The sequence below is a fragment of the Truncatella angustata genome (genome assembly GCF_020726525.1).
Source record: "Truncatella angustata strain MPI-SDFR-AT-0073 chromosome Unknown BKA67scaffold_3, whole genome shotgun sequence".
In the NCBI taxonomy this organism is placed as follows: domain Eukaryota; kingdom Fungi; phylum Ascomycota; class Sordariomycetes; order Amphisphaeriales; family Sporocadaceae; genus Truncatella; species Truncatella angustata.
The window spans coordinates 1,903,303-1,925,509 of record NW_025763383.1 but is presented as its reverse complement, the minus strand read 5'-3'; the positions used below and the strand labels follow the sequence as shown (position 1 = coordinate 1,925,509).

At 50.1% G+C, this 22,207-nt stretch overlaps 8 protein-coding genes across 8 annotated transcripts; 3 read left to right on the top strand and 5 right to left on the bottom strand.

Moving 5' to 3' along the window:
- Positions 1–17: 17 nt before the first annotated feature.
- On the bottom strand, positions 18–2,078 carry BKA67DRAFT_603119 (pyridoxal-phosphate dependent enzyme-domain-containing protein). Its single transcript, XM_046105340.1, has 3 exons — positions 1,387–2,078; positions 1,202–1,282; positions 18–1,136 (listed from the first exon to the last, which is right to left on the bottom strand). Exons 1-3 carry the CDS (start codon positions 1,649–1,651, stop codon positions 223–225), a joined length of 1,260 nt encoding a protein of 419 aa, XP_045959782.1. The 5' UTR covers positions 1,652–2,078; the 3' UTR covers positions 18–222.
- Position 2,079: 1 nt separating this feature from the next.
- BKA67DRAFT_560948 (ketol-acid reductoisomerase) lies at positions 2,080–4,138 on the bottom strand. The gene is made up of 4 exons (XM_046102495.1): positions 3,650–4,138; positions 3,540–3,571; positions 2,480–3,426; positions 2,080–2,415 (listed from the first exon to the last, which is right to left on the bottom strand). The coding sequence occupies exons 1-4, from the start codon at positions 3,855–3,857 to the stop codon at positions 2,388–2,390; spliced, it is 1,215 nt and encodes a 404-aa protein (XP_045959781.1). The 5' UTR covers positions 3,858–4,138; the 3' UTR covers positions 2,080–2,387.
- A 980-nt stretch (positions 4,139–5,118) lies between these two features.
- On the bottom strand, positions 5,119–6,442 carry BKA67DRAFT_239819 (ubiquitin-conjugating enzyme). The gene is made up of 3 exons (XM_046095674.1): positions 5,998–6,442; positions 5,856–5,943; positions 5,119–5,763 (listed from the first exon to the last, which is right to left on the bottom strand). The coding sequence occupies exons 1-3, from the start codon at positions 6,016–6,018 to the stop codon at positions 5,297–5,299; spliced, it is 576 nt and encodes a 191-aa protein (XP_045959780.1). The 5' UTR covers positions 6,019–6,442; the 3' UTR covers positions 5,119–5,296.
- BKA67DRAFT_239861 (chitin synthase 3a) lies at positions 6,443–10,083 on the bottom strand. Its single transcript, XM_046095675.1, has 4 exons — positions 9,898–10,083; positions 9,639–9,767; positions 7,056–9,575; positions 6,443–6,990 (listed from the first exon to the last, which is right to left on the bottom strand). The coding sequence occupies exons 2-4, from the start codon at positions 9,711–9,713 to the stop codon at positions 6,868–6,870; spliced, it is 2,718 nt and encodes a 905-aa protein (XP_045959779.1). The 5' UTR covers positions 9,714–9,767; positions 9,898–10,083; the 3' UTR covers positions 6,443–6,867.
- Positions 10,084–13,732: 3,649 nt separating this feature from the next.
- Positions 13,733–15,077, top strand: BKA67DRAFT_657446 (uncharacterized protein; the record flags this gene model as incomplete). The annotated part of the gene is made up of 2 exons (XM_046107117.1): positions 13,733–13,760; positions 13,981–15,077. 2 exons carry the CDS (start codon positions 13,733–13,735, stop codon positions 15,075–15,077), a joined length of 1,125 nt encoding a protein of 374 aa, XP_045959778.1.
- An 880-nt stretch (positions 15,078–15,957) lies between these two features.
- On the bottom strand, positions 15,958–16,733 carry BKA67DRAFT_560936 (uncharacterized protein). The gene has a single exon (XM_046102494.1). The coding sequence runs from the start codon at positions 16,432–16,434 to the stop codon at positions 16,042–16,044; it is 393 nt and encodes a 130-aa protein (XP_045959777.1). The 5' UTR covers positions 16,435–16,733; the 3' UTR covers positions 15,958–16,041.
- Positions 16,734–17,099: 366 nt separating this feature from the next.
- BKA67DRAFT_591847 (ribonuclease E inhibitor RraA/Dimethylmenaquinone methyltransferase) lies at positions 17,100–17,869 on the top strand (the record flags this gene model as incomplete). Its single annotated transcript, XM_046104771.1, has 4 exons — positions 17,100–17,160; positions 17,227–17,366; positions 17,463–17,537; positions 17,594–17,869. The coding sequence occupies 4 exons, from the start codon at positions 17,100–17,102 to the stop codon at positions 17,867–17,869; spliced, it is 552 nt and encodes a 183-aa protein (XP_045959776.1).
- A 3,125-nt stretch (positions 17,870–20,994) lies between these two features.
- On the top strand, positions 20,995–21,568 carry BKA67DRAFT_591846 (uncharacterized protein; the record flags this gene model as incomplete). The annotated part of the gene is made up of 3 exons (XM_046104770.1): positions 20,995–21,295; positions 21,357–21,449; positions 21,501–21,568. The coding sequence occupies 3 exons, from the start codon at positions 20,995–20,997 to the stop codon at positions 21,566–21,568; spliced, it is 462 nt and encodes a 153-aa protein (XP_045959775.1).
- Positions 21,569–22,207: the final 639 nt, after the last annotated feature.

Genomic DNA, 22,207 nt, shown 5'->3' with positions numbered 1-22,207 from the left:
ATACGCGTCTGTGAGTGTGTAAAGGGAAGGGTATATCCCCGGGCTTGCTGTTGCTTCGAGAGAATAACGTATTTACCAAGCCACAGTATCAAGCATTGCGAGCTGACTGTCGCCAATCTATATATCAGTGTGCCGCTGGCAGCCATTGTTTATGTCTAAAATACTCATAGCGCAAGGTGTGATTTCTCTCTACGCAGTGACCTCATCCTCTGATGTTCCACCTCATTCCTTCTTCTCCACGTCCGCTCTCGCCTCGCTCACGATCTTGGCGAGAACATCCAGGTCTAGATTTCCGCCACTAAACACAATACCCACATTGGCGCCCTGCTCCCCAAATTCCCTCTCTACCAAGCTCCTGAAATCCTCATTGTACAACGCCACGGCAAGGGGCACACAGGCACTCGGCTCGACGACCATCTTGAACCTCTCCAGCACGAGCCTCAGCGCAAGCTTGATCTGCTCCTCGGTGACCGAGTAGAACCCCTCGACAAGCTTGCGCTCGTAGATGACGCCCCACGGCACCTTGCCCAGCGGCGTCCTGAGCCCGTCGGCGATGGTCAGGGTCTTGACGGTCTCGACGCGCCGCCCGCTCTCGAAGCCGCGCTTTGCGTCGTCGGCGCCCTCGAACGAGGGCTCGCAGCCGAAGACGCGGATCCCGGTCCCTTCGCAGGACAGCGCGACGCCCGAGAGCATGCCGCCGCCGCCACAGGGGGCAAGAATGATGTCCAGACCCCTCTTCTTCTTGTTGCCGCCGCCGAGTCCCCTGCTCTCCTTCGTGACGGGCGCCGCGAAGCTGCACTTGCCCCCTTGCCCCTTATCTGACATGCCTTCCTTCTCGTCGATGTCAGCTTCGGTGAGCAGGTTTGCGGCGTCTTCCTGCAGCTCCAGTCCCAAAGTCCCTTGGCCAAGGACGATGTCAGGGTGGTCATACGGCGGGACCAGCCTGGCGCCCGTGTCTTCGACGACCTTGGCGCAGACGGCCTCACGCTCGGCAGAGGTAGAGCCGCTAAAGATGACGTTTGCGCCGTAGCCTCTCGTTGCCGAGATCTTGGGCGGGGGCGAGATCGAGGGCATTACAATGTAGGCCGGGATACCATTGGTGCGGGCGGCAAGCGAGAGGGCTTGCGCGTGGTTTCCTAGCCGGAACTCATTAGTTTTTGCCATTCCAAGGAAGAGGACAGAAGAAGGTTTCCCTCCTCACCTGAGCTGTGTGTGACGACGCCCTTCTCCGCCCCTCCGCCAGCCAGCCAGCCCGGTTCCTTCTTTAGGCGCTCTATCGCATCTGGCACGTCTCGAGATCAGCGACCATCACATATGTTCTCTCCTTCACACCAAGAGGTTTCCTTTTACTCAGCTCTCGAGAAATATGACGGGAAGCGAACTTACGGAAAGCCCCCCTGACCTTGAATGCCCCTACCCTCTGCAGGTTCTCACACTTGAAGAAGAGCCTGATCTTTGGGCTGCTTGCTCCCTTCTCCCCGCCTTCCCACTCGGTACCCGTCAGCTCCTCCCGGGACCTCTTCGTGCTCGCCAGCTGTGTCAACGTTGAGTTGGTGAGTGTTGGTGTGTGGTGCACAAAGGGCTTGATGAGCTCGTGAGCCGCCACCACCGAGGCCCGGGTTAGGGGTGGGGAGGTGTTCGGGTCCGCCATGGAAGAGTCGCGTCGATGCACCTTTTCCCTTCTTTATTTGAGAGGTGCACAGTTGATTATATAGGTGACTCGCGCCGTTTAAATGTATGTCTTCAAGTCCAGCTCTCAGTTGGGGTCCGGCGGGGACTTGTTTCCCTCAAAGTCCCTAAACAGCCTGATTCAACGTGACACCTTGTCAATGGTCGAGAAGCGATCGAGCGAATGAGATGCAAGAAGGGGATGTGTTTCTCGCACAGCATACAGTATGGGAATGCTCAAGAGAAGGTGCTAGGTTGGCCGGCGTACCCAACGTCGTTCCTGAGCACTAATTCTGGTATAGCGTGGGTGTAGACACCCGTGAGCGTGGGTTAGGCAGTGGGCGGTCGTGGAGTATAGTACGAACTGGGTTTAGCTACGACTCGCTTGAGTGTGCATGTGGAAAGCGGTTGACATCGGAGACGAATAAGATCACGTCAATTGCCAACATCGAACCTGCGTCCGATAGCGGAGGCAGCAGTTCACAAAAATAACGAGGCATGTCATTCAGCTATAACGTGCGGAAGGATTGAAGAAACGACAACCCGCTTTATTGTGCAGTGCCCGATCGAAGTCGAGCTAAAATAGAAAACTTTTTGAACCATATCCCTAAGATCCTCGAAACAGCCAAGGGAATCCATGAATAATAAGTACAAAAGCTGTCCTTGGGAATATGTCCAACCATCCAGATACCATCCTATTGATTAAAAACACCACTCCCTTACTTCTGGTTCTCGGGTCGGAGGGAACTGTCAAGGTTGTTAGTGATTGTTGTTGATACAGAATGCATTGATGGGTGCAAAGTGAACTTACCGGACGGCCCTGCCGGCTCTCCAGATCTCCAAGTTGCGGATCTCCTCCATCTCGGCCTCGAACTTCTGGCGGTAGTCCTTCTGGCCGTTGTAGTCGAGGGATCGCTTGGTCTCGGTACCGTCGTGGACGGCGTCGTAGAGGGAGTTGAAGACGGGCTTCAGGGCATCCTTGAACTTGGGAGTCCAGTCGATGGCACCACGGCGGGCAGTGGTGGAGCAAGCCTCGTACATCCAGTCCATACCGTTGGCACCGATGAGAGGGTAGAGGGACTGGGTAGCCTCCTCAACGGTCTCGTTGAAAGCCTCGCTGGGGCTGTGGCCGCGCTCACGGAGAACCTCGTACTGGGCGAGGAACATGCCGTGGATACCACCCATCAGGCAACCACGCTCACCGTAGAGGTCAGAGTAGACCTCCTTCTCGAAGGTGGTCTTGTAGAGGTAGCCGGAGCCGACAGCGACACCGAGAGCAATGGCCTTCTCCTCGGCCTTGCCAGTGACATCCTGGAAGACGGCGAAGGAGGAGTTGATGCCACGGCCCTCACGGAAGAGGGATCGGACAGTACGGCCGGAACCCTTGGGGGCAACGAGGATGACATCAATGTCGGTGGGGACATCGACCTTGGTAACATCCTTGAAGACGGGGGAGAAACCGTGGGAGAAGTAGAGGGTCTTACCCTTGGTGAGCTGGGGCTTGATGGCGGGCCAAGTCTCGGACTGGGCAGCATCGGAGAGCAGGTTCATGACGATGGTACCGCGGGAGATGGCCTCGTCGACCTCGAACAGGTTCTTGCCCTCAACCCAGCCGTCCTGCTGGGCGTCCTTCCATGACTGACCGTTCTTTCGGACACCGATGATGACGTTAAGGCCGTTGTCGCGGAGGTTAAGACCCTGACCGTGACCTTGCGAGCCGTAGCCGATGAGGGCGAGAGTGTCGTTCTTGAAGAACTCCTGTCGGGGGTATTAGCAACTTGGGCTTTGTCCAAGAGCGGTGTTTCCGGGGACCATTGAGATGTGTGCCCATTGCCCACTGCTCAATGCTGACGGGGGAATTTGTGACTCACCAAGAGCTTCTCCTTGGGCCAGTCGGCACGCTCTGTGAAGAAGAGAAGAAAAAAAAATTAGCGATCAGGTCGGCTTGGTATGGCTGCATTCCGAGCCATTGCTTGCTTACCGTAGACGTCCTCCTTGACACCAGCAAAGTCAATGGTCTTGACACCACGGACCTGCTGTCTGGCAACAGCGGGACGAGCAGCCTTGACGGCGGTGGCTCTGGCACCGGCAGAAGCAGCAGCAACGAAGCTGCGTCTCTGGACAGCGGGCGAGGCCAATTGGCGGGCCAATCGCTGGGGAAGGGCCTTGGAGAAGGATTTTGAAGCCATGTTTGGGGATGTGACTGGGAGTGGGGATCTGTCTAGAGGTAAGGAACAGGTCAGAAAGGTAGAAGTTCAGAGGCTATATCCTACCGAACGATTATGTACTATTTTGTCAATAGCGTCGAGCGTTCTCGGTCAGAAATTTTTCTGGTTCCGGAGGGATCAGCAACTGACTCTAATTGACACTAAGAGCTCTCCGACCAGTTTCCCCAGCGATTTCGGCCATTGCGAATCCGCTGCGGTGAGATGGAGTGGGGAACTAGGAACTGGGAACTGGACCGAAACTGTCGGGGGGCCTGTCGGGGGCTTGTCGGGGGACGATCGGGGGTACATTTTGTCTGCGTTTTACTGGGCAGAGACTGGGGTACAGTAAGGACCATCTGGGACGTGGTACGTGCCCGGCGCTCATGGCCTGCTCCAGCTGGCACCTCAGGCACCTCTGGCACCTCCGCGGTCCAATCAAGTCCGCTGCCTACCAAAGCATTGCAGCTTGATGCGAGATCGCATCCAAGTAGGCCCCGTTTCTGCCACCGACTGGCAGCCATACCCTGGGTTGCGTGGAGTTCACATCATACACCAATGCTACAATGGCCAATGTCTGGACCTGAGATGACACACTTTTCGATTGAGCTGTTTATTCTTGGACCACACCAAGAGCCGAGCCGAGATCGTTGTTGTCCAAGACCATCTCCCCTTTCTTGGTACCTATAGCGATCGCGAAAGAAAAAGAAAAAGAAAGCAGCGGTAGTAAAGGCAGACTGTAAAGGCGAATGTGAAGGGGCTAGGTGGTAGCTTCACGTGGCATGGCATGGCAACAGCATAGCATACCGTAATAACATAGAACGAGTCTCGAAGCGCATGGCAAAAGCACAGGCTGAGTGGCATGACATAACACAACAAACAAACACTACGTCGCAATTTGCATTACAACCCAAATCAAGTCTATTGCGAATGCGAGCACGACTACGACCTATATGCTACCATGCTATGCTGCAAAGTGATCCCAAAACAAAACAAAGCTTTACAAACGCTGACCTACGACTATTAACGCCAGATCGAGACTTCGCCAGGCCGCCGGTTCATGGATAGCTAAGCAGACGTCCAAGATTGAGTAGGCATCCCCGTTTATCATCTATCGCCAGTCCGCCCTACGCGGCTTCTATCCATAACTATTCCATGTGTGCCCTCAAGGCATTGTGTCCTCACTTGTTCCAATCTGCCGACTGCGATCCGCCGGAAGGCTTATGTTGAGAAGGGGTGTTCCTCGCCGGCGAAGGAACGAATATCGCCGCTGTCGGGTTTAGGTCAGAGGGAGTACCGGTAGCGGCATCGCGTGGCAGGTTGGCCGAGGTTTGCAGTCCTGTGCCGTCCCAAACCATGGACTTTCCACTCTTGGTAACGTGCTTCTTGATCCGGGCGATATAAGACTCGTGCTCTGTGTCGTCCTATGCCACAGCAAGCACCCGAGTGTATTCGGTGGCATCGCTCGAGTTTCCATTCCTAAGCCTGCCTCCCCTCATCGACGTCTTGACATCCCTCTCGAACTTGGCCTTGTCCTTGCGCATCTCATCGGCAGCTTCCTTGTTGAGGGGGTCGTGCTCATTGGGGTGGTCGAAGAGGAACTGAAGACCGATGAAGATGGTGTTGAGGTTGAGAACCGGCTTCCATTCCTCACGCAGGATGTTTAGGCAGACCTTTCCCTCGAGGTCGATGTTGGGGTGGTAAATCGTGGGCACGCAGCGGACTTTGGGCGCTTCGTGAGGATACGACTGGGGCACAGAGATCTCGAACGGGAACTCGCCGCCTACGTACATGCCTTCATCAGGCTTGATGATGAGCTTGAAGTTGAGAATGTCATCGGCATCCTTGTATTCGAGCTTCATGGTGTTGGGTAAAGACAACTCGGCAATATCTGTTGACAGGTGGTATTGTCAGTCATTGCCCGCACAACACAAGGCTACATCCATCAACGTAACAACTCAGGTTGGCGGCCGTATGTCTCACCTTTCTGGACTCGCAGCTCTGCGGCCTTGACCTTCTTCTTCTTGCCGCTGATCGCATCGGCGTTATCAGCCTTCTGCTGCTCCTTTTTCTGCAAAATGTCAGCACATAAGAGCCAACATTATCATGGCGACATGCGTCGTACCATGGACCAAATCTTCAACATCTTGGCGGCTGTATAATGTGCAGGCGAACGATGATGGGAAGAGAACCCGACGACTATGACGAAGGCGGGGAGTTTGGGTCGATAAAGATGGCGTGTAGTGGGGTTGAAAGAAAGTAGTGGACAAGGTGGAAAGTCGAATATCTGCCAAGACACGAGGATGGACGTTCAGTTCAGAGTGAGGAAGTAACGGTCTTATTACCACGCGTGCAAGAGAGAAGAAGAAAAGTGGAAAATAGTAATGACCAAGATTCAGATTCAGCTTCAGGTACGGCAGAACATAACGCCTTGCCCACAAACTTGGGGAAGCAAGAACGGCATCAGCCTCATGGCTATACTGGATACACACGGTAAAGTTTTGGACTCCAGCTCCTGCTCCTTCCGGGTCGGGTAGAATTTGGTCTGTGCACCGCGCACCTTACAAATGCTCAGTCATCGCATCAGTCGCGTACCCTGATATACTTTCAACGACGCGACGACGCGAACCGGGGGTTTGAAGCTCACACTCGACAGTTTTCAATATGTAAGCAAGAAATATTCTTAACAAAATGCATTATGTATTGTGGCACGTCACATAAGTACCTGATCTAAAGGGAATTTGTAAAACGCCTGAAGTAATGCCACTCATTCTTCTGAGCGTGGCGTGGCGTGGCCAGACAAGCCCAGGGCAACTTTTTTTCTCTTCCAGCGTACATCCTACATCCCATCCAAATCTCTTCGCTTCCATATCCTGTACAAAGGCAAACAGTTTTGTATATGACGCCAGGTCCTGAGACGCAAAATGCTTGTTGTATACATATCTTCCCAAGTTTGGGGTGGGTATATTGTTTCGGGGAGGACAAATATGGCGCTTTAACGTCGCGAGAAGCAGCACATGAGACCCGTCTTACCAAGGAACCACAAACATCCGACGAAACGGACGAAGGCGAGGATAGCCGTGGCGATCAGGAGGAACTGGAAGTAAGCTGCAGTTCTCTTTGTAGTGGTAGCCTGTAGCATGTTAGTTTGGGCACATTGAACACAACATTTTGGGGACTTACGCCAATGCCAAAGGTGTTGAAGCTGTCACTGGTAAGGACAACAATCAGAAGAGCATTTGAGAATAGCCATGCCAACACCAATGAAGTTCTGAAAGACTTGTACGAGTCGTCCAGATCCTTGCCATCGTTTTCCTCCTCCTCCTTGAAGGGCGCCAGAGCACGCTTGACGGTCGCTTCGAACTGACTGTCGATATCCTCCTGAGGTTTATCGACTTCTTCAATGGCGGCTTCACCCTTCTCTGTCTTGACCACCTGTGCAGAAGGCAGCGCGTCTGCTTTGTCTGAACCCTTGGTACCCCAGGAAACATCGTGCCAGTTGTTGAACGCATAAACCATGAGAATGTTGATGTAGGTCGACATGAGCATAAGATAGGCCGGGAAGGAGTGGAACATGTGCCACGGGTCCAGGTACAGGAACGAAGCCACAAAGTAGAGACCAAACGTAGCCAACAGCGCAAGCAAGATAATGGCAACCTGGGAACGTCCAGTCAAGAGCTGGGCCAAGTCATCACCAATGTTGATATCTGGGTTGTTGATGAAGGCGCTGACGACCAAGTAGAAGGAATCGATGAGCAGATACAGCTGAATGAAACCGAAGAGAGCAAATGACAAGATGTACTGCCACTTTGAACCCTTGGGACGGTTACCGAGCGCGAGAATAAACTGCATGATGACGAATGCCACATACAAATACTTCAAAACCAAGTTGATGATCGGTGTCGCCGTGTCACCGAAAGGCCAACCGTGACGTTCTGCGCTAGTAGGACCGGGTGCTGTGGGAGTGCCGACAAGGTCCATAATGACCGTTGTAGTCAGGTAGTAGGAAGCCAGAGAGAACCATGTGAAAGCGACTTGTGCAACGTTGTAGAGAAGTTGCACGTGGAAGAAGAACATGCGGACGATGTTGTGGCCACTCTTGTACATACGACCGAAATGCATCAAGGAATAGAGGGAAGCGGCGAAAGAACCGTTCAGCCATCTTCTTCGCTGACTGATGAACTCGGGTGCTCCTTCGGGAACATCGGTTTCACCCTTTGCGGCCTTGATGTAGGTCAAATGCCACTTGGAGCCAGCCTTGGCAACCAGCTCGAAACACAGAATACGATCCTCAGCCAAGAACATGTTCTTCTTAAAGATGTTCATACCCTCGATACCTTTCTTACCCAATATCTTGGAGAGCGTGTGATCACCGTGGAAGTACTGCTCGAGAGGTCGGCCCATAATGGCACGGAATCGGTACGCAGAGAAGGCACCGGGCAACACGGAAACGTAGCCGAAGGAGCTCTCTAGGGGCTTATCCAGAATGTTGGAGATCTTGTACTCAAAGTTTTGGACAGCAACCAACGGGTTCAACAGCTTCTTGCCACCCTTGCCCAACATGGCGTGAATCTCACCACAAGCACCACCGAGATCCTTGTCGTTGTAGAAACCTTCCCATAGAGCCAGAAGTGACTTGGCTCCGGGCTTGGTACCAGCATCGAGAAGAATGCAGACTTCAGGGTTCAAAATTCTGCCGAAAGCGTTGAACAGCCAACGATGGGAGTTGATCTTCTTGGTGTTCTTCTGCTTCAAGCAGAAGATCATCTGAACGGGGGGCAATGTTTGGGGACTGTCATCCGTAGGCCTAATAAGCTGCTGGTTTGGTGTCACCGAGAGCTGGGTAGTATATTCGAAGACGTGGGCTACAGTCTCCTTGCCATTGACGTCCTTCTTGACGACACCGTCCTGGTAGATACCGACAGTAGCCAGAACGTCGAGTGTCTCCTTGTCGGCCTTGTCGATACCATCAAAGACCATACAGACAACAATCTTTTGCCAAGCGGGACCTCCCTTGTTCCAGAAGGTAGACTTCTTGAGGTTTACGATATCGCGGATGTTCTGCATAACACCGTGCAGAGTACGGGCCATAAGCATCTTGTCCTCGTTGTAGTAGGTGATGGCAATCAATAGCTCGGTATGTCTGTTATACATTCTGGGTCGCAGATCGTAACCGTTCTTGAGGGTGAAATCGTTGGGATCGCAAGTGGCTGCTGTGTATCGCATGTTTGTGAATTCGCCTGTTCCGCCCTCGACATCTCTGTACTTGGGCTGAACCGCATTCCGGATAGCACTGGGCACGGGGTAATCAATACTCAAAACTGAACCTTGCACGAGCTTGACCTTTCTGGTCTGGTTACGCTTCAGGCCACCTCCAGTAACTCCGCCGGGTTGCTGACGACGAACCCAGGCCTCGTCACCGTCGACGGTCGAGGCAGGTCGGCCGTAGCCAAAGCCACCATCTCCAACCTCGGCGCCGACAGGGAAGCCGGCATCATGTCCCGCGTAGCCTTGGGTGTATTGTGGAGGGACGGGTGTTGTGGAAGCACCAGGGGCATATGATTCAGTAAGACTGTAGGCAGAAACAGGTCGAACAGGAGGTGTGCCAGCGCCTAGACGATCTTGGTCATATTGATAGCCAGCCTGTCCGAGGAGAGACCGCTGCGTCTCGTCTTCATCTTGATCGTGAGGAGGAAGGTGGTACTGATTTCATCATACAAGTTAGATTGTTGTTGGAAGGAATGCTTTCGCACGTGAGCTACTTACGGTGCTCCCAGCGGGCATGTCTTGGAGCTGGTGCCCACTACCACCGTACTCGTTATGGCCGCCGTTGTACGCCATGTTTACGGTACGGCACGATGCGCCGGTTCTGGAAAGCAAGAAACGATTGACTGGCTGCTGGACTCAGTCTCTAGCGATAAGCTTTGGGAGCAGTTTGGTTCGCGGGAGGATAATGATTGTGGTCGCGGTTGCAATTGTAGTTGCAGGCCTGGGGGTAAAAAAACAGGATCCAGGGGTTACTAACAATTGAGCTCGACCCCAGAAGGAACAAAGAAGTTTTGAGGGCCCGAAGAATGAATGGGTCCTGCTTTGAGGTATGTAGGTCTCGATGATGAAAGAAGGCAACAAACCCTCCAGATTCGATGGACAACACCCGAATCTTTCGATGCAAGGCAGAAGAAGCTGATGACTTGTAGGATACGGAGTAAAAGATGAAATATTCAAGCAGGTTGGAAAGAAGTGACGGGCTTTCTCGTATTTTTTTTCGTCAGGGTGCACTGCGGGATCAGCGAACTGGAGCAGGGCCCCCGGATCCAAATTGTCTTGGTTTCTTCACTTGATCAAGCAACGCCTTGTTTGCGGGATAGGGGAGACCAACGCATGCTATGCTAATTGGGCTACACGATTGCTAATGCGCACCGCGAGCTTTTAGTGTGGCTTAGCAGCAAATGTCAAAACCGCAACGTATGTAGAACCGTGGTGTTAATGCTAATGCTGATGCTGCAGCTGCAGACGAATACCGCTGCGTCCGCTAGCCGGCAGTGCTTTTCTGAGGTCCGGTTCCAGGTTTTGCAGGACGTCTCATTCACTGCGTGGTTACAGTCTATACCAGACATTCCTATGACCTCTCCCCCCCAGATGTCTCGTAGAAAAACCCAGCCCATGGTGCGCTACGGATTATGCTTGGCTACTTGAGTATGTATCCTACGTCACAGCTCTCCTTTCATCCCAATCACCCACCCACTGACGCATGAATCGTCGGATATTATTTGACCGCCTGCTTGCAGCTCTGTTTGCTCGCTTTTTGCTTTCCTGAGCGGCCTCAACCCGTCTGTCTATATCTACTAACCGCATTGTGCCCGATTCCAATCTGTAGAAGCTAATCAGATCCTTCGGCTGATTTCATCTACAGCCACTGCACTAACCTAGCAACAAAGAGTGAAGCACACAATCTTGACCTGTCAAGCTAGTCAATGTTTATCATCAGCACTTCTCGCAAGCCTTCTTTCTGCTACATAGTAAAGACTGAGTGGTCAGTAAGACCATGACTGCTCCACACCACTCAAACTTGGTTTGAATTGGTTTAGACCAACTCGTCTGAAACAAGTCGCGAGTCTCTTTCACAACCTCCAAGAACAAGCTGCAAACGTCTACATGGTGATCGCCGCGACTTCCCAGCTCACCAAGTGTATTGTCGCCTCCAATTTGTCGCCTAGTCGCACACAGCGGCAACTCCAGCATCTATCATGGGGTATTACGAGATGCTACACCGATTGTCGTGCACTTTACTTTAACTCTACTTGACAGTTTTGGGCGACACGAGGCAACCCAAAAATAGCAGCATAAAGGGAGCGGTACCACAGTCTGTGGGGCAAATGCTCCAGTGTTCTCGAGGCGGTGCAGCTGCAGATGGAGCCAGCTCACGGTAACAATTTCGCTCAGGACCACGCACGCCGTATCGTATGCCTCAGCGCCTTTGCCGACAGTAGTACGGATCCCGTACCTGTCAGACCGTCAACGCCTCTACGGATCCGTAGCTTCCTCACGTCAGCTGCGTTACAAATGTTGTCGGCCAATGCCGTTAGCGTCAGAATGCTCGCTGCAGCGTGATGTAGAACATGAATTCTGGAGGCTGAGGCCCGGCTGCCCGGTTACTTCTATTAAAGTTAAGATATCAAATCCCTTCGGGTACGTTTTGCTTTCCCAAATCACAATTTTGCCAGATGCAGGTACGTGGTTGGCTCCTTCCTGAAATACTGGCCACATTATCAAGAGCTTAATGCAAGGCATTGCTTTGTTGATATTTCGTAGACGAAGCTATGTGTACGTGCTTTCTATTACATGCCAACGACTGTTGGCACAAGCTCCAAGCGCACCTCCAGCGGCATATATAGCGAGTAGGGAAATAAGGCGCTTTCGGCAGGACTACGATGGTAATACGCGATATGGAATTCAAAGGCAACTGTGCCGTTCCGCTGCCTCCAAAACTTGGGCCGATGTCTCCATATTCGAACGCATGGGAGCCATATGAATCTCAGTCAAGCAATGCCGGTAGTCCAACGACCGTTATTACGGGCCTTGTGGTCCTTATGTTTCCAGCGCTTGGCCCTGATATTTCCACGTGCGCTTACTGTTTGTTGGGCTGATTGCAGGAAGAGGACGACCCCATCACGTTTATTTGGTCGATGCTTACAGATAAATACTGCTCCAAGTCCCTGGTAATTTTAATTTCCTGGCTTCTGGTTCAATGGGGTAGTTGATTGACAGTTTCGGCATTGTTATCCTGGATGCTGAGGTTGGTACATAGCATAGCTCAAGTGAGCTTATCGGCAAACATCAGGCGATGATAGCAGCGCTGGCCACATTACAGCCATCGTCGCCTCACCACGATCATGCGTTGTGCTCGTAGACTGTTTGCGAATGACTCGTTGGGTTTGAGTAACTGGAGTCACAACAGCGAAGTTGGATGCTTTCAGCACGAGCTGCCCTTTTGGAACATATACCTTATAATCAATATTGACGGGCAGCCATCTGCCATTCTCAGTCGATGCCAGTACCCGGAAGACTAAAGGAGGGGTTCGTCCAAGATTTCTTAAATTAAAGTTGGCAGCGGTGCCAAGATGCAATGAGGACTGTTATGCGCAGTGTCGGATCTCATTATGTTACTGAAACCAACGGGTTCAGTAGATTGTTACCTACTTCCCTGCTCGCGATCAAGTAATGGCCCGAGATGGGCATCATGATCACCGGCTTTAACGTACTTGAATCATTATTTCAGAACAGAGAGACATGTTTTTCGATGTGGCCAGAACCTTTCCGACCGTCGATCACTGGGCAATCCCACGTTCCTTTGTCCAACGTTGGAGCTCAGCCGGCGCCAGGGTGGTAGAACAACAGAACACGCCATCGACGGTTTTCTATGGCCACACCAGACATCCAGCGTCTACAGCACAGCCTTTGGAGAGATCAACACCCGAGGGGATTTCTGGTTCGTCAGTTCTGATGCCCCTTCATAGATTCACAGGATGGAGTGCAGTGCAGTTCATGCGAGACGCAGAGGGAACGGAAGGAAAAGTGGAAGGCGACCAAGATCGCTCTAGCGTCCAGAGGCTGAACGAATAGAAAGGCAAAGTGGCCATCCTGGCCGTTTCGCTAAAGTACTGGGGACACCCGCAATTTTGCGTTTCTCGTCCCTTGCTCACTCCATTCCTCCCCGTCCATCCCAGTGTCTGGTTATGTCTGGTGTCCATAGCCCATAGCGCAGTGCAGTAAGCCCAGGCCTTCTCATTGTCGACTGGTTCGTCCTTTGATCGAGAGTCGACAGTGTCCTCCATTCTCCTTCTTCGATCGCATCTAGGCTGCATCACGACCCTCGCCGACGACTCGACAAATCTCCATTTTCGTCGCAACCGCCATAGCTACTTCATGTTCCTTATGACTTCGATGTCATAGATTGCACCTCAATCTATTCTGCTATTACTTTGAGCTAGTCTCTCTGCCACTCGTTTACTCATTTGATTCTATCGCAACTGACACCACGTCCACACTGCTTGTTCTGTCAATCACGACAACGCCTTATTATCGCCATTTCTTTCCCACTCCATCAAATATTCTATCAGTATACCCTCAATTTGAATATCCTCCCATCGTAAATTGGGCTCAATCAAAACGACCACAAGAATTACTGTCATATCACCCGCCAAAGGCGTTTGAATAGTTGGGATCGGCGACTGTCGATCTAGCCTGCATTGAATCTTCAACGATTGTCGATCACCACAGAAATCCTCCTAGGGGACATCGAACCTCTCAGTCGACGAATATTTATTAACATAGTTCGGTGATTACCTTTTGATTGCAAGATGTCGCGCAACGTTGGGCTCGCTGCTGGTAAGTTTTGCCGTTCCTCAGGTCATGGAGTATGGCACCTAACTCGGGATGACAGAGGGGTACTCATCCCTATTTGCACGCCAAAATGGATGCGTGCAATGTGAGACAGCACAGTTGTCATGTCCAACTTGTTCCGATGGCGAAAGCTGTCAATATACTTCACAGAGTTGCAGCAAATGCCCACAAGCGTACTGCGTCAAAGACTCAACTTCCTCGTCAGACAGCTCGACAGTTAGTAGTGGACCGAACGTGGGTGCGATTGTAGGAGGTGTAGTCGGTGGTCTGGCAGTCGTTGGTATTATCACCTACCTCGTTTGGAGGTTTTGCATCAAAAACAAGAGAGACGAATGGCAGGATGAGCCATGGGCTCAGGATGGTCCACGATCCAAGGAAGGTTCAGATATGGACTATGCCTCTAGAGCATCTCAGCGACAGTCCACTCACTCCGTGCACTCTCTGGCATCGACTGTGCTCACACGTGCTTCCAACATTATTCAGATCGCATACATTCCTGGCGTTACAAACCGAGCCACGCCTACGTCACCTACACTTCTCGTGCCTCCAGTCCCTCCGATTCCTTTGGCACGTTCCGATACTGGAAGCCCTTCCCCATATGAGGAGCAGCACTTCTTCGTCCCTGGCAACTTGAGAGACTCTTCTTACTCTGGCATTTCAGGTTACAGTGATCGCACCTCATACGCTCACACCTCGTATGCCCCTCGATCTAGCGTTGCTTCTACCATATACGGCAAGCATGCCGTGGTCTCTCCAATGCCGGCGCAAAAGGGCACTCTCCTCAAGCCTTCACTCGTCAGTGTCAAGTCCAAGGGCGCAAGCAGCGGAAGCTCAACTCCTCCTGTGCCCTCGGTTAACTACGAAAAGTACGAACAGCCGCCTGCATCTCCTGCATTTAGCATTGGTGCAACTTTTTTCAAGAACGCCAGTGCATCGACTGCCACTGCAGTTCGTCCACAAGTAGTCCGTCTGGGTAGCAGCAACGGCATTAAGACTGTTGATGTCAAGAAAACTTCGCCTACTGTGTCCATCACCGAGACAGACGCTGAGGCTAAGGCCACCAGAGACTCTGCTGCTCCAACGGCCACTCCTATTGATGACACACCCGTCGAGGCGAAGAGCCCCTTTTCTGATCCTCCTAAAAACAGAGCTTCGCAGCACCAACACTCGAATAGTTTGGGTGCAATGATCAGCGAGGCCACGGAACGCGCAGCTACCAGAAGTAGGACAAGCTCGAGTTCAGGATCCTCTAAGATACGTGAGAGCAGTCCTTTCGGAGATGAGCATGCTTTGAGGGATTAGGTGTCCATCAATTGCCACCCGTGTTGACTGCCATCGTCGTCAAACTGGACAACAAGCAGGAAACAAGGCCCGCCTGACCTTTACTTTTCTAGTATTTACTTATCTGATAGATTTATTGTTTACTGGGGGGCTATTGAGGCTCGACTTACAAGAAACCCCCCCTCATTGCACTGTGCTCCCGTCATCATCACGGGATTTTATATCTTATCGTTTTCGCACGGAGCTGGATTGGCATGGCGTCTTTGGCTATTGGGTGACGGACTGGGTTTCCACCTCATCGGACTTGACTGTGACGATGGAAAGGTCATGCTATGCGTGTTGACTAACACAGGTTTTATTCTACGTTACGCTACTTGGCGGAAAGCTTTTATGTACAGCCCTCTTAGGGATATCTATCTTCCGGTAGAAATGAAATTGAGAGATGCGTTGACGATGTCACAACAGAATAGTCTACTTGAAGTGCATTACCATACAATGGATTGGAACATACAGATGAGTCACGGTGTCGACTTCCATAAGAATTTAAGTTGCACTTTGTCCTGGATGTTAAGCTGTCCCTCAGCTTAGAGTGCTTTTGAGGCAGATTCTATATTTAACCAATCAATCTACTCGTGGTCACTTACTCCTTTGTCAGCGTTGCTTTTTTCGGATTTCGGGTACTGGCCACTCGTACGACAGCAAAAACGCAGCCACTGTTTAAAATCTATGCTGGAAAAGAAATGGCTTAAAGGTTTATGATTGCTTTCCAGGTGCCTTCCGACTCGACATTAGGGGAACACATAAGCCCAGGTCGCAGTCCAGCAATGCAGCATCCCTGTGGGACAAGGTACTCTACATGGAGGATCTCGATGCGAAGAGCTCCCACACGTGGTAGTGCTGCCGGGGACCAGAACTTACGAGTGGTTACACGACGGATGTTGCGCCAAGTCTTGTTCTTTTTTCTTCTTTTTTTTCTTTTCTTTTTTTATTCGCCCCTGCTCGGTCCAACTCGTTCTACATTTTCCCCGTCGGCAAATACCGTGTTGCACTGCGTTCGATATGACAAAGCACAGGAAGAACGGCAGCCAATTCGTACTTTTGAACCCAGTGTACACATTTGCATTTCTTGTGCTTCACATCTAACATCTGAGGCGTATGTTTGAATCCTTTTGTGGCAGTCACAATGTGATAGCTCACAGACCTTAGCTGAAGTGGCACATTGGGCATGTGGAGATTTTGGCACATGTGTAAGACGCTCAACCGTGCTGGTTGGGGCCACGAGGTTATTGGTTAAACCATGTAGATAGCATACGATGGAACGAAAAGGAAGTCCAAGTTTCTCGTGACATGGGTTTCTATTCTCGGATTCGAACTCCATTTGAGCTTACCACAGAGATCTCGTTGTCGGAAACAATGTGCAAGTAATTGGGCGTAGGCAGAACTCAATGCCCATTGAGTCAGTCCAGTATGGCAGTACTGAACCATATGATTTTTATCTATCTGGGTAATCATAAACACTAGGATCATCGAAAACAAGCAAGGTTGGCGCTGGAAATTTCAATCCTCATCGTAGGGGAAGCATGAATGCTCGTAAAGCCTCAGAAGTACTGATGATGACTGGATATGAAAAGAAAGAAATTTACACTATACTTGAGCTTGGAAACATGGATTTTGTGCATCATAAGCTTCCTCATGTACTGGACATTTTGTGGAGGTGTCTGGTCATATCGTCGCTCAAGGTGATCAAACGAGATTCTTCACAGATTTTGCACCCAATTTCTATGAAGTGATTATATTGGAACAGCCCGCCAGTTCAGCTGGTAGTATTTCTAGCTTGTTTATCTCTTGTCGGATGTGTTTCGCGGGCTGTGCGCGTCTGGGCTACTCCAGACCACATGTCCGGATCGAGCCGGGCTCCAACCTCTAAACTGGGTTTGGCCGGCACATCACCTTCTGGACAGTCTAGCAGATCATAACAAACAACATGAATGAGTGAAGTCCAAGTTGTATACATTGGTCCCTATGCTCCTGGTTTGTATCGCAATGGCTTCACCTCGCGGCCTCGATGCTCTCCGAAAGTTTACCAAATGTGACGTAAGTCAAAGTACCCACGAACGAACTTCAGACATGCTGAGTACAGTCTTGTCAGATTGGCCATGCCCTGATCAAGTTGAAAATCCATACGGCGGTTTCTTTGATGACATCAAGATGTACTCGCCTGGCGCTACGGGATGCGTGTTCGGCCCCGCCATCACTGTGCAAATGGTAGAGATGAGCGACATAGCCTCGCCGAAACTCGACAAGCATTTCGTGGACCACAACTAGAAGGGCCACGTCATGTACATACAGCAGCCGAAATGACTTCCATCTGCGTGCTGGAGCGGGCTAATGTCAACAAGGGCACAGTATCTCGGCGCTGAAGCGGTCATCGTTGATGGCAGAATGAGAGATGTGAACGAACATCGGGCGTTCGTATTCCCTGTACATCTCATAGACCCTATATGATACTTCAAACCTGTACTCACAGACTCGCACAGGTCTTTGCACGTGGCAACTCGGTTTTAAGGTCGAACTCATTCACACGCGCATCTCGTGTCAATGTGCCACTGCAGTTAAAAAATGATTTATGGATTAATCCAGGAGACCTGGTGATAGGGCATGAAGATGGAGTGGTGGTCACTTCACCACCATTGATCGAACAGGTAGTTGCGCTCTGCCAGAAGCGTGCAGAAATCGGCGAGAAAACGTTCGCAGGACTCAGAAATGGGGAAGCAATGGGCCCGCTCATCAAGTCGCTTCGTAAAGAAAAGTGACATCTGAAATCTTTTTGCAAGGCGGACGTTTCATTTTTCTGATTGTAATTTCCGAGAAGAGCTTCTGGGAGCATCAATAGCATTCAAGCAACTGTTTCAGCCAACCGTATGATTTAACCATGGGGCTCAGACAAGTAAATACATGTGCCGCCACATCAATCATGCTTTCAAACTCTTTGTGTCGTCGTCCCACTTACATGTCTCATAGCATCTTGTAGTGCCCCTTTGATTAATAACGTTTGATTTCTTAAAATGATGGTGTATTTTACTATTAGGTAGATAGCCAGTCTAAGCCACCAAATATGGAGCTGTATTTACTTCTTCGTCCGTAAGCCCAATACCCATATTTTGTTGGCAAGGAGGAAGAGAACCCATGATCATACTTTAACGTCTATGAGGCAAGGCTTGATGGAGTGCCGAATTACCATTACACGTCACTATGTTTAGATGGATGTTACTGTGTTAGAGGACTAGCTCTAATACATTCCCAGGGTCACGACTACTTGCCTGCTCTGTGGGTTAATGGAGCGAAGTAGTACCCAGTGAGTTCTGCAGATTGGCATCCATGTGTTCGCTCTGTAACAATTCCCAAGGAACAGGTGGCGTCAGTCCACCGCGTATCTAAGCGTGTGTTTTCCCTTATAATTTGTAATATTGACGAGTCGTTATGCTATGGATAACTGCAGCAGCAGATAGGACACCGCTTCGTGCATCTGAAAAAAGCTGCGTGATTCAACGAGGTTCGTCCCTGCTGATCTGTACAACTTACAAGTTAAAGTTCATTCTGATGAAAACTTGCATTTTTAATCAGACTCTGCACTAATTTCAAGTGTCTCTTGCCGTACGCATTATGTAGACTGGTTAGACCATGTGTGTTTCACCACAAAGACTTGTGACCAGTAATCAAGCCTAACTTCACTCCTTCCATCACACCAGGATAGGAAACCATTTGGAACAGCGAGTGACCAAAGACGTCTGGAAGATTCGAATCTGTCGTCCCTAAAGTAGACACCTCCTGCATTGTTCGCATTCTTGTAGAGGTCGGTATGTATAGGCGCATGTTGGACCGGCGCCTTTGGTTTCCAGTTATAAGCCACAAATGATTCGCATCCAACAGAAAGCGGTAATAATGCCAATTTGGAGTATGACGTATATGGCATAATGGCCGAAGCTGGAACAATGTGCTATATCGCGTCGTACTTTGTGCTGACAGATTTGTTGTTAAGCGCCTATTACTGATAAAACGGCAGTCGTGAACTTCTTGTGAAATCTGGAGGGGCAGGCATGTGCTCTAATCTGTAAGGGTACATAAATTGAGAAGACCCAGAGCTAAGCAAAGTACAAGTCCCGCATCAACTTATCACCGGAGAAGCTATATTTCTTGACTTTTGGAGGATGTGCTGCGAAAATAGTTAGTTATAATGACGGGGGGATTAACGAAAGGGGTCGATGAGTAAATGTTGCCAGATGATTTATGGCTGGAGTCCGCCAATAACGTCGTCGCTGTTCCTCTCACCACTACTGGAAGCCTTGTGAGCTAATACTGTTAGATATATTCATAACTGAGAGATGTGAAGTTAATCTACCATCACCGTTATTCAATTATTCGTCAATAATTTACTTGTAATGCTCCTTGGACTCCTGTCATGTGCTCGGGTGGTTGAGGTTAGCATTGTGATCATCGGCAATCTGAGCTTTAATAGACCTGGCTGAAGTTATATGGTCGCCGTTGAGATGAGAAAGTTGTTGCGAAGCTGTAAAGTAATCCATTACTATTATTCGAAGGTTGATTTGATGAGGTGAAAATGGGTGTGAACAGTCGCAGACGCATGGTCTTTATGGACATTGTGTCTTCAGAAGATGCGGTCATCTCATCCAGGCAGGCAATTCCTAAGTGAAGTCGATCTTCCCCTTGCTGGACGACGGACAGCGCAGCAGGCACAGAACAGAGTGCATCCTCGTTGCTAATTCAAGCATTAGAGTAACCTAGGGTATATTGCACCTTGAGGCAGGGCGTCAGCTCCCCACGGAAGAACTTTTTGCGACATATTACCTTGTGGTAGTGTACTTACACACATTACTCGACATAAGAGAGGTACGGTGTCGATGATGACACTGACCACACGCGTGCCTGGCATATTAAGACGAACCATTGGTAGTGACCGACGTCGAACATAAGAAAATCAACTTGTCCCGCCGTACTAATAACGAGAAATGCGTCTCAAGAACGGTGTTAGTGATTTAATCTTGGTACTAAGCCGTCCGATCTTCTCAAAGGAGCTTCTCGTAATTATTCGGTTGGAATCGAGGTTCAAAGCTGCTCATGCAAACACTTTATCCATGTGGAGACTCTGTTACACGGTAGTCTACATCGATTACTGCAAATACCTCATTTCTTATGACGCAATCAACGATTATATTGTTGTTTGTTGTGCTGAAGGTATGTAAAAGCATCAAGGTCGTGAGGTGGTCAATGAACTATCTACTATATAACTATGTCATTAGTTTAGTGAGAACCGATCGAATCAAAGCACAAGCAATCCCTAAAACCTCAGACATCAAATGTATTATTAATCCTCATTAGATAGTCAAGGAGAAAAGGAGAACCAAGGAATGACAAGAGGCAAGTCGGAACCTATGGCGGGCTCAACAAAAATGGAAATTTTTGAAATTCAAGGCTAGTAGAGAAACAATACCCGCTGTAATGAATGACCGCGCTGCGAATCATTACCAGTTATCGCAAGCCTGAGAAAGAGGATCCTAAACTCCGGACTCTGGAACCGAGGTTCCCATGGTGATTGAGCAGAGGAACGGCATTGTCCATTTTTCGTGAAGGAAAATCATGTAAGGAGGTATCACGAAAGTGATCCTGTATCAATCCATTAAATGCAGTTGTCGGATTAATTAGCCGTGATGGTAGGGCTGCGGGGATGTGGCTAACCTAGCAGGCCCCTAGCGCTAAGTATTCCCCGCCCCCTGGTGCTACCTGGCGCCAATTGCGGTTGCTGGTTGCACCGACAGACACCAATATCTTCACTCAATAGAGGGTCCTCACATGCTGAGTGTTGCTTACAGCATATCACAGGATCATTGTCGTGCAGTATCATACAAACTTGCTCGGCAAGATGTCTAACACACCGGCGGTAGAGCCGCAACCTCCTGCTTTCAATTACATTCTCGGTTTTCTTCTGGTCGGCATTGCCTGGGGTTTCACAACTCCGTTCATTCGCCGGGCCGCCAAAGACCACAACCCACCAGCTCACCCTACTCTTGATAGAGAGGACGTCAAGGCGAGCTGGCTGAAGAGCAAGGTCTATGGAGCATTCTTTGCCGTGCTGGATCTCCTCAAGAACCCACGGTATGCGATACCACTTCTGATTAATTTGACCGGGAGCGTGTGGTTCTTCCTATTGATCGGACAGGCCGGTATGTCACACTCACGGGACGGGACGGCTTCTGTCGCATCTGAATCTGACTGCCAAAATAGAGTTGAGCTTGACTGTACCGATTGTAAACACCCTCGCTTTTCTCTTTACGGTGCTAGGCGACTGGTGGGTCGAGAAGAAAGTAATTGATAGGAGTAAGATTTCCAGTCTTCTGACTACACTTCTCAAACATTGACCAAGCTTAGATACCTGGATTGGAATGATATTTTCGCTCGGCGGAATCGCCCTATGTGTACACAGCAAGTCAGGTTGATGTATATTTTGTGCGACGTTATCTCTTTCGCTCCTGGTTTATGGACTTGAGATAGGCTACTAGAGTTTTCGGGCTCAATACAAGACCTCGCAGCTTTTTCTCGAGAGACTTGATCGGTGTGTATTCAACAATCTGGTGTATCTTGGCGGAGCATATTGTTCAATCAATGCGCCGGTCTTGTATGAACGAATCGGACCATGTTTGTTGGACTGCTGTTTTGACTTGTAGACCCAGAACTCGTAATGGGCTAGAGCTGTTTCCGCCTCTCTCCTGAGACATTCTGTGGAGGAAATATCCAACTAGACATGATATCTAGCTTTAGTTTGCATTTCATAAACATAGCGACAGTATTCATTCATTGGAACTGCCGTCTCGACATACATCAACCAAACGGTATCCGCTCTGACTTGAGAGCTTTCAGATCTTTGCGTAGCTGAAGACCTCAATTCTAGACACTACATAATGGTTTACCTTGAGAAGATATATTCCACAGATTACCGGAAGAAGTCATTTGTGTCCTATATAAAGCCTTCAAGGAAAATTAGAACAAATTTGCGATCTAAAAGACAGTCCGGTATAGCACATATGCCCACGCAAGTCTCGGGTGATCATGCTAACCTTAACTCGGCCTACCTGTCA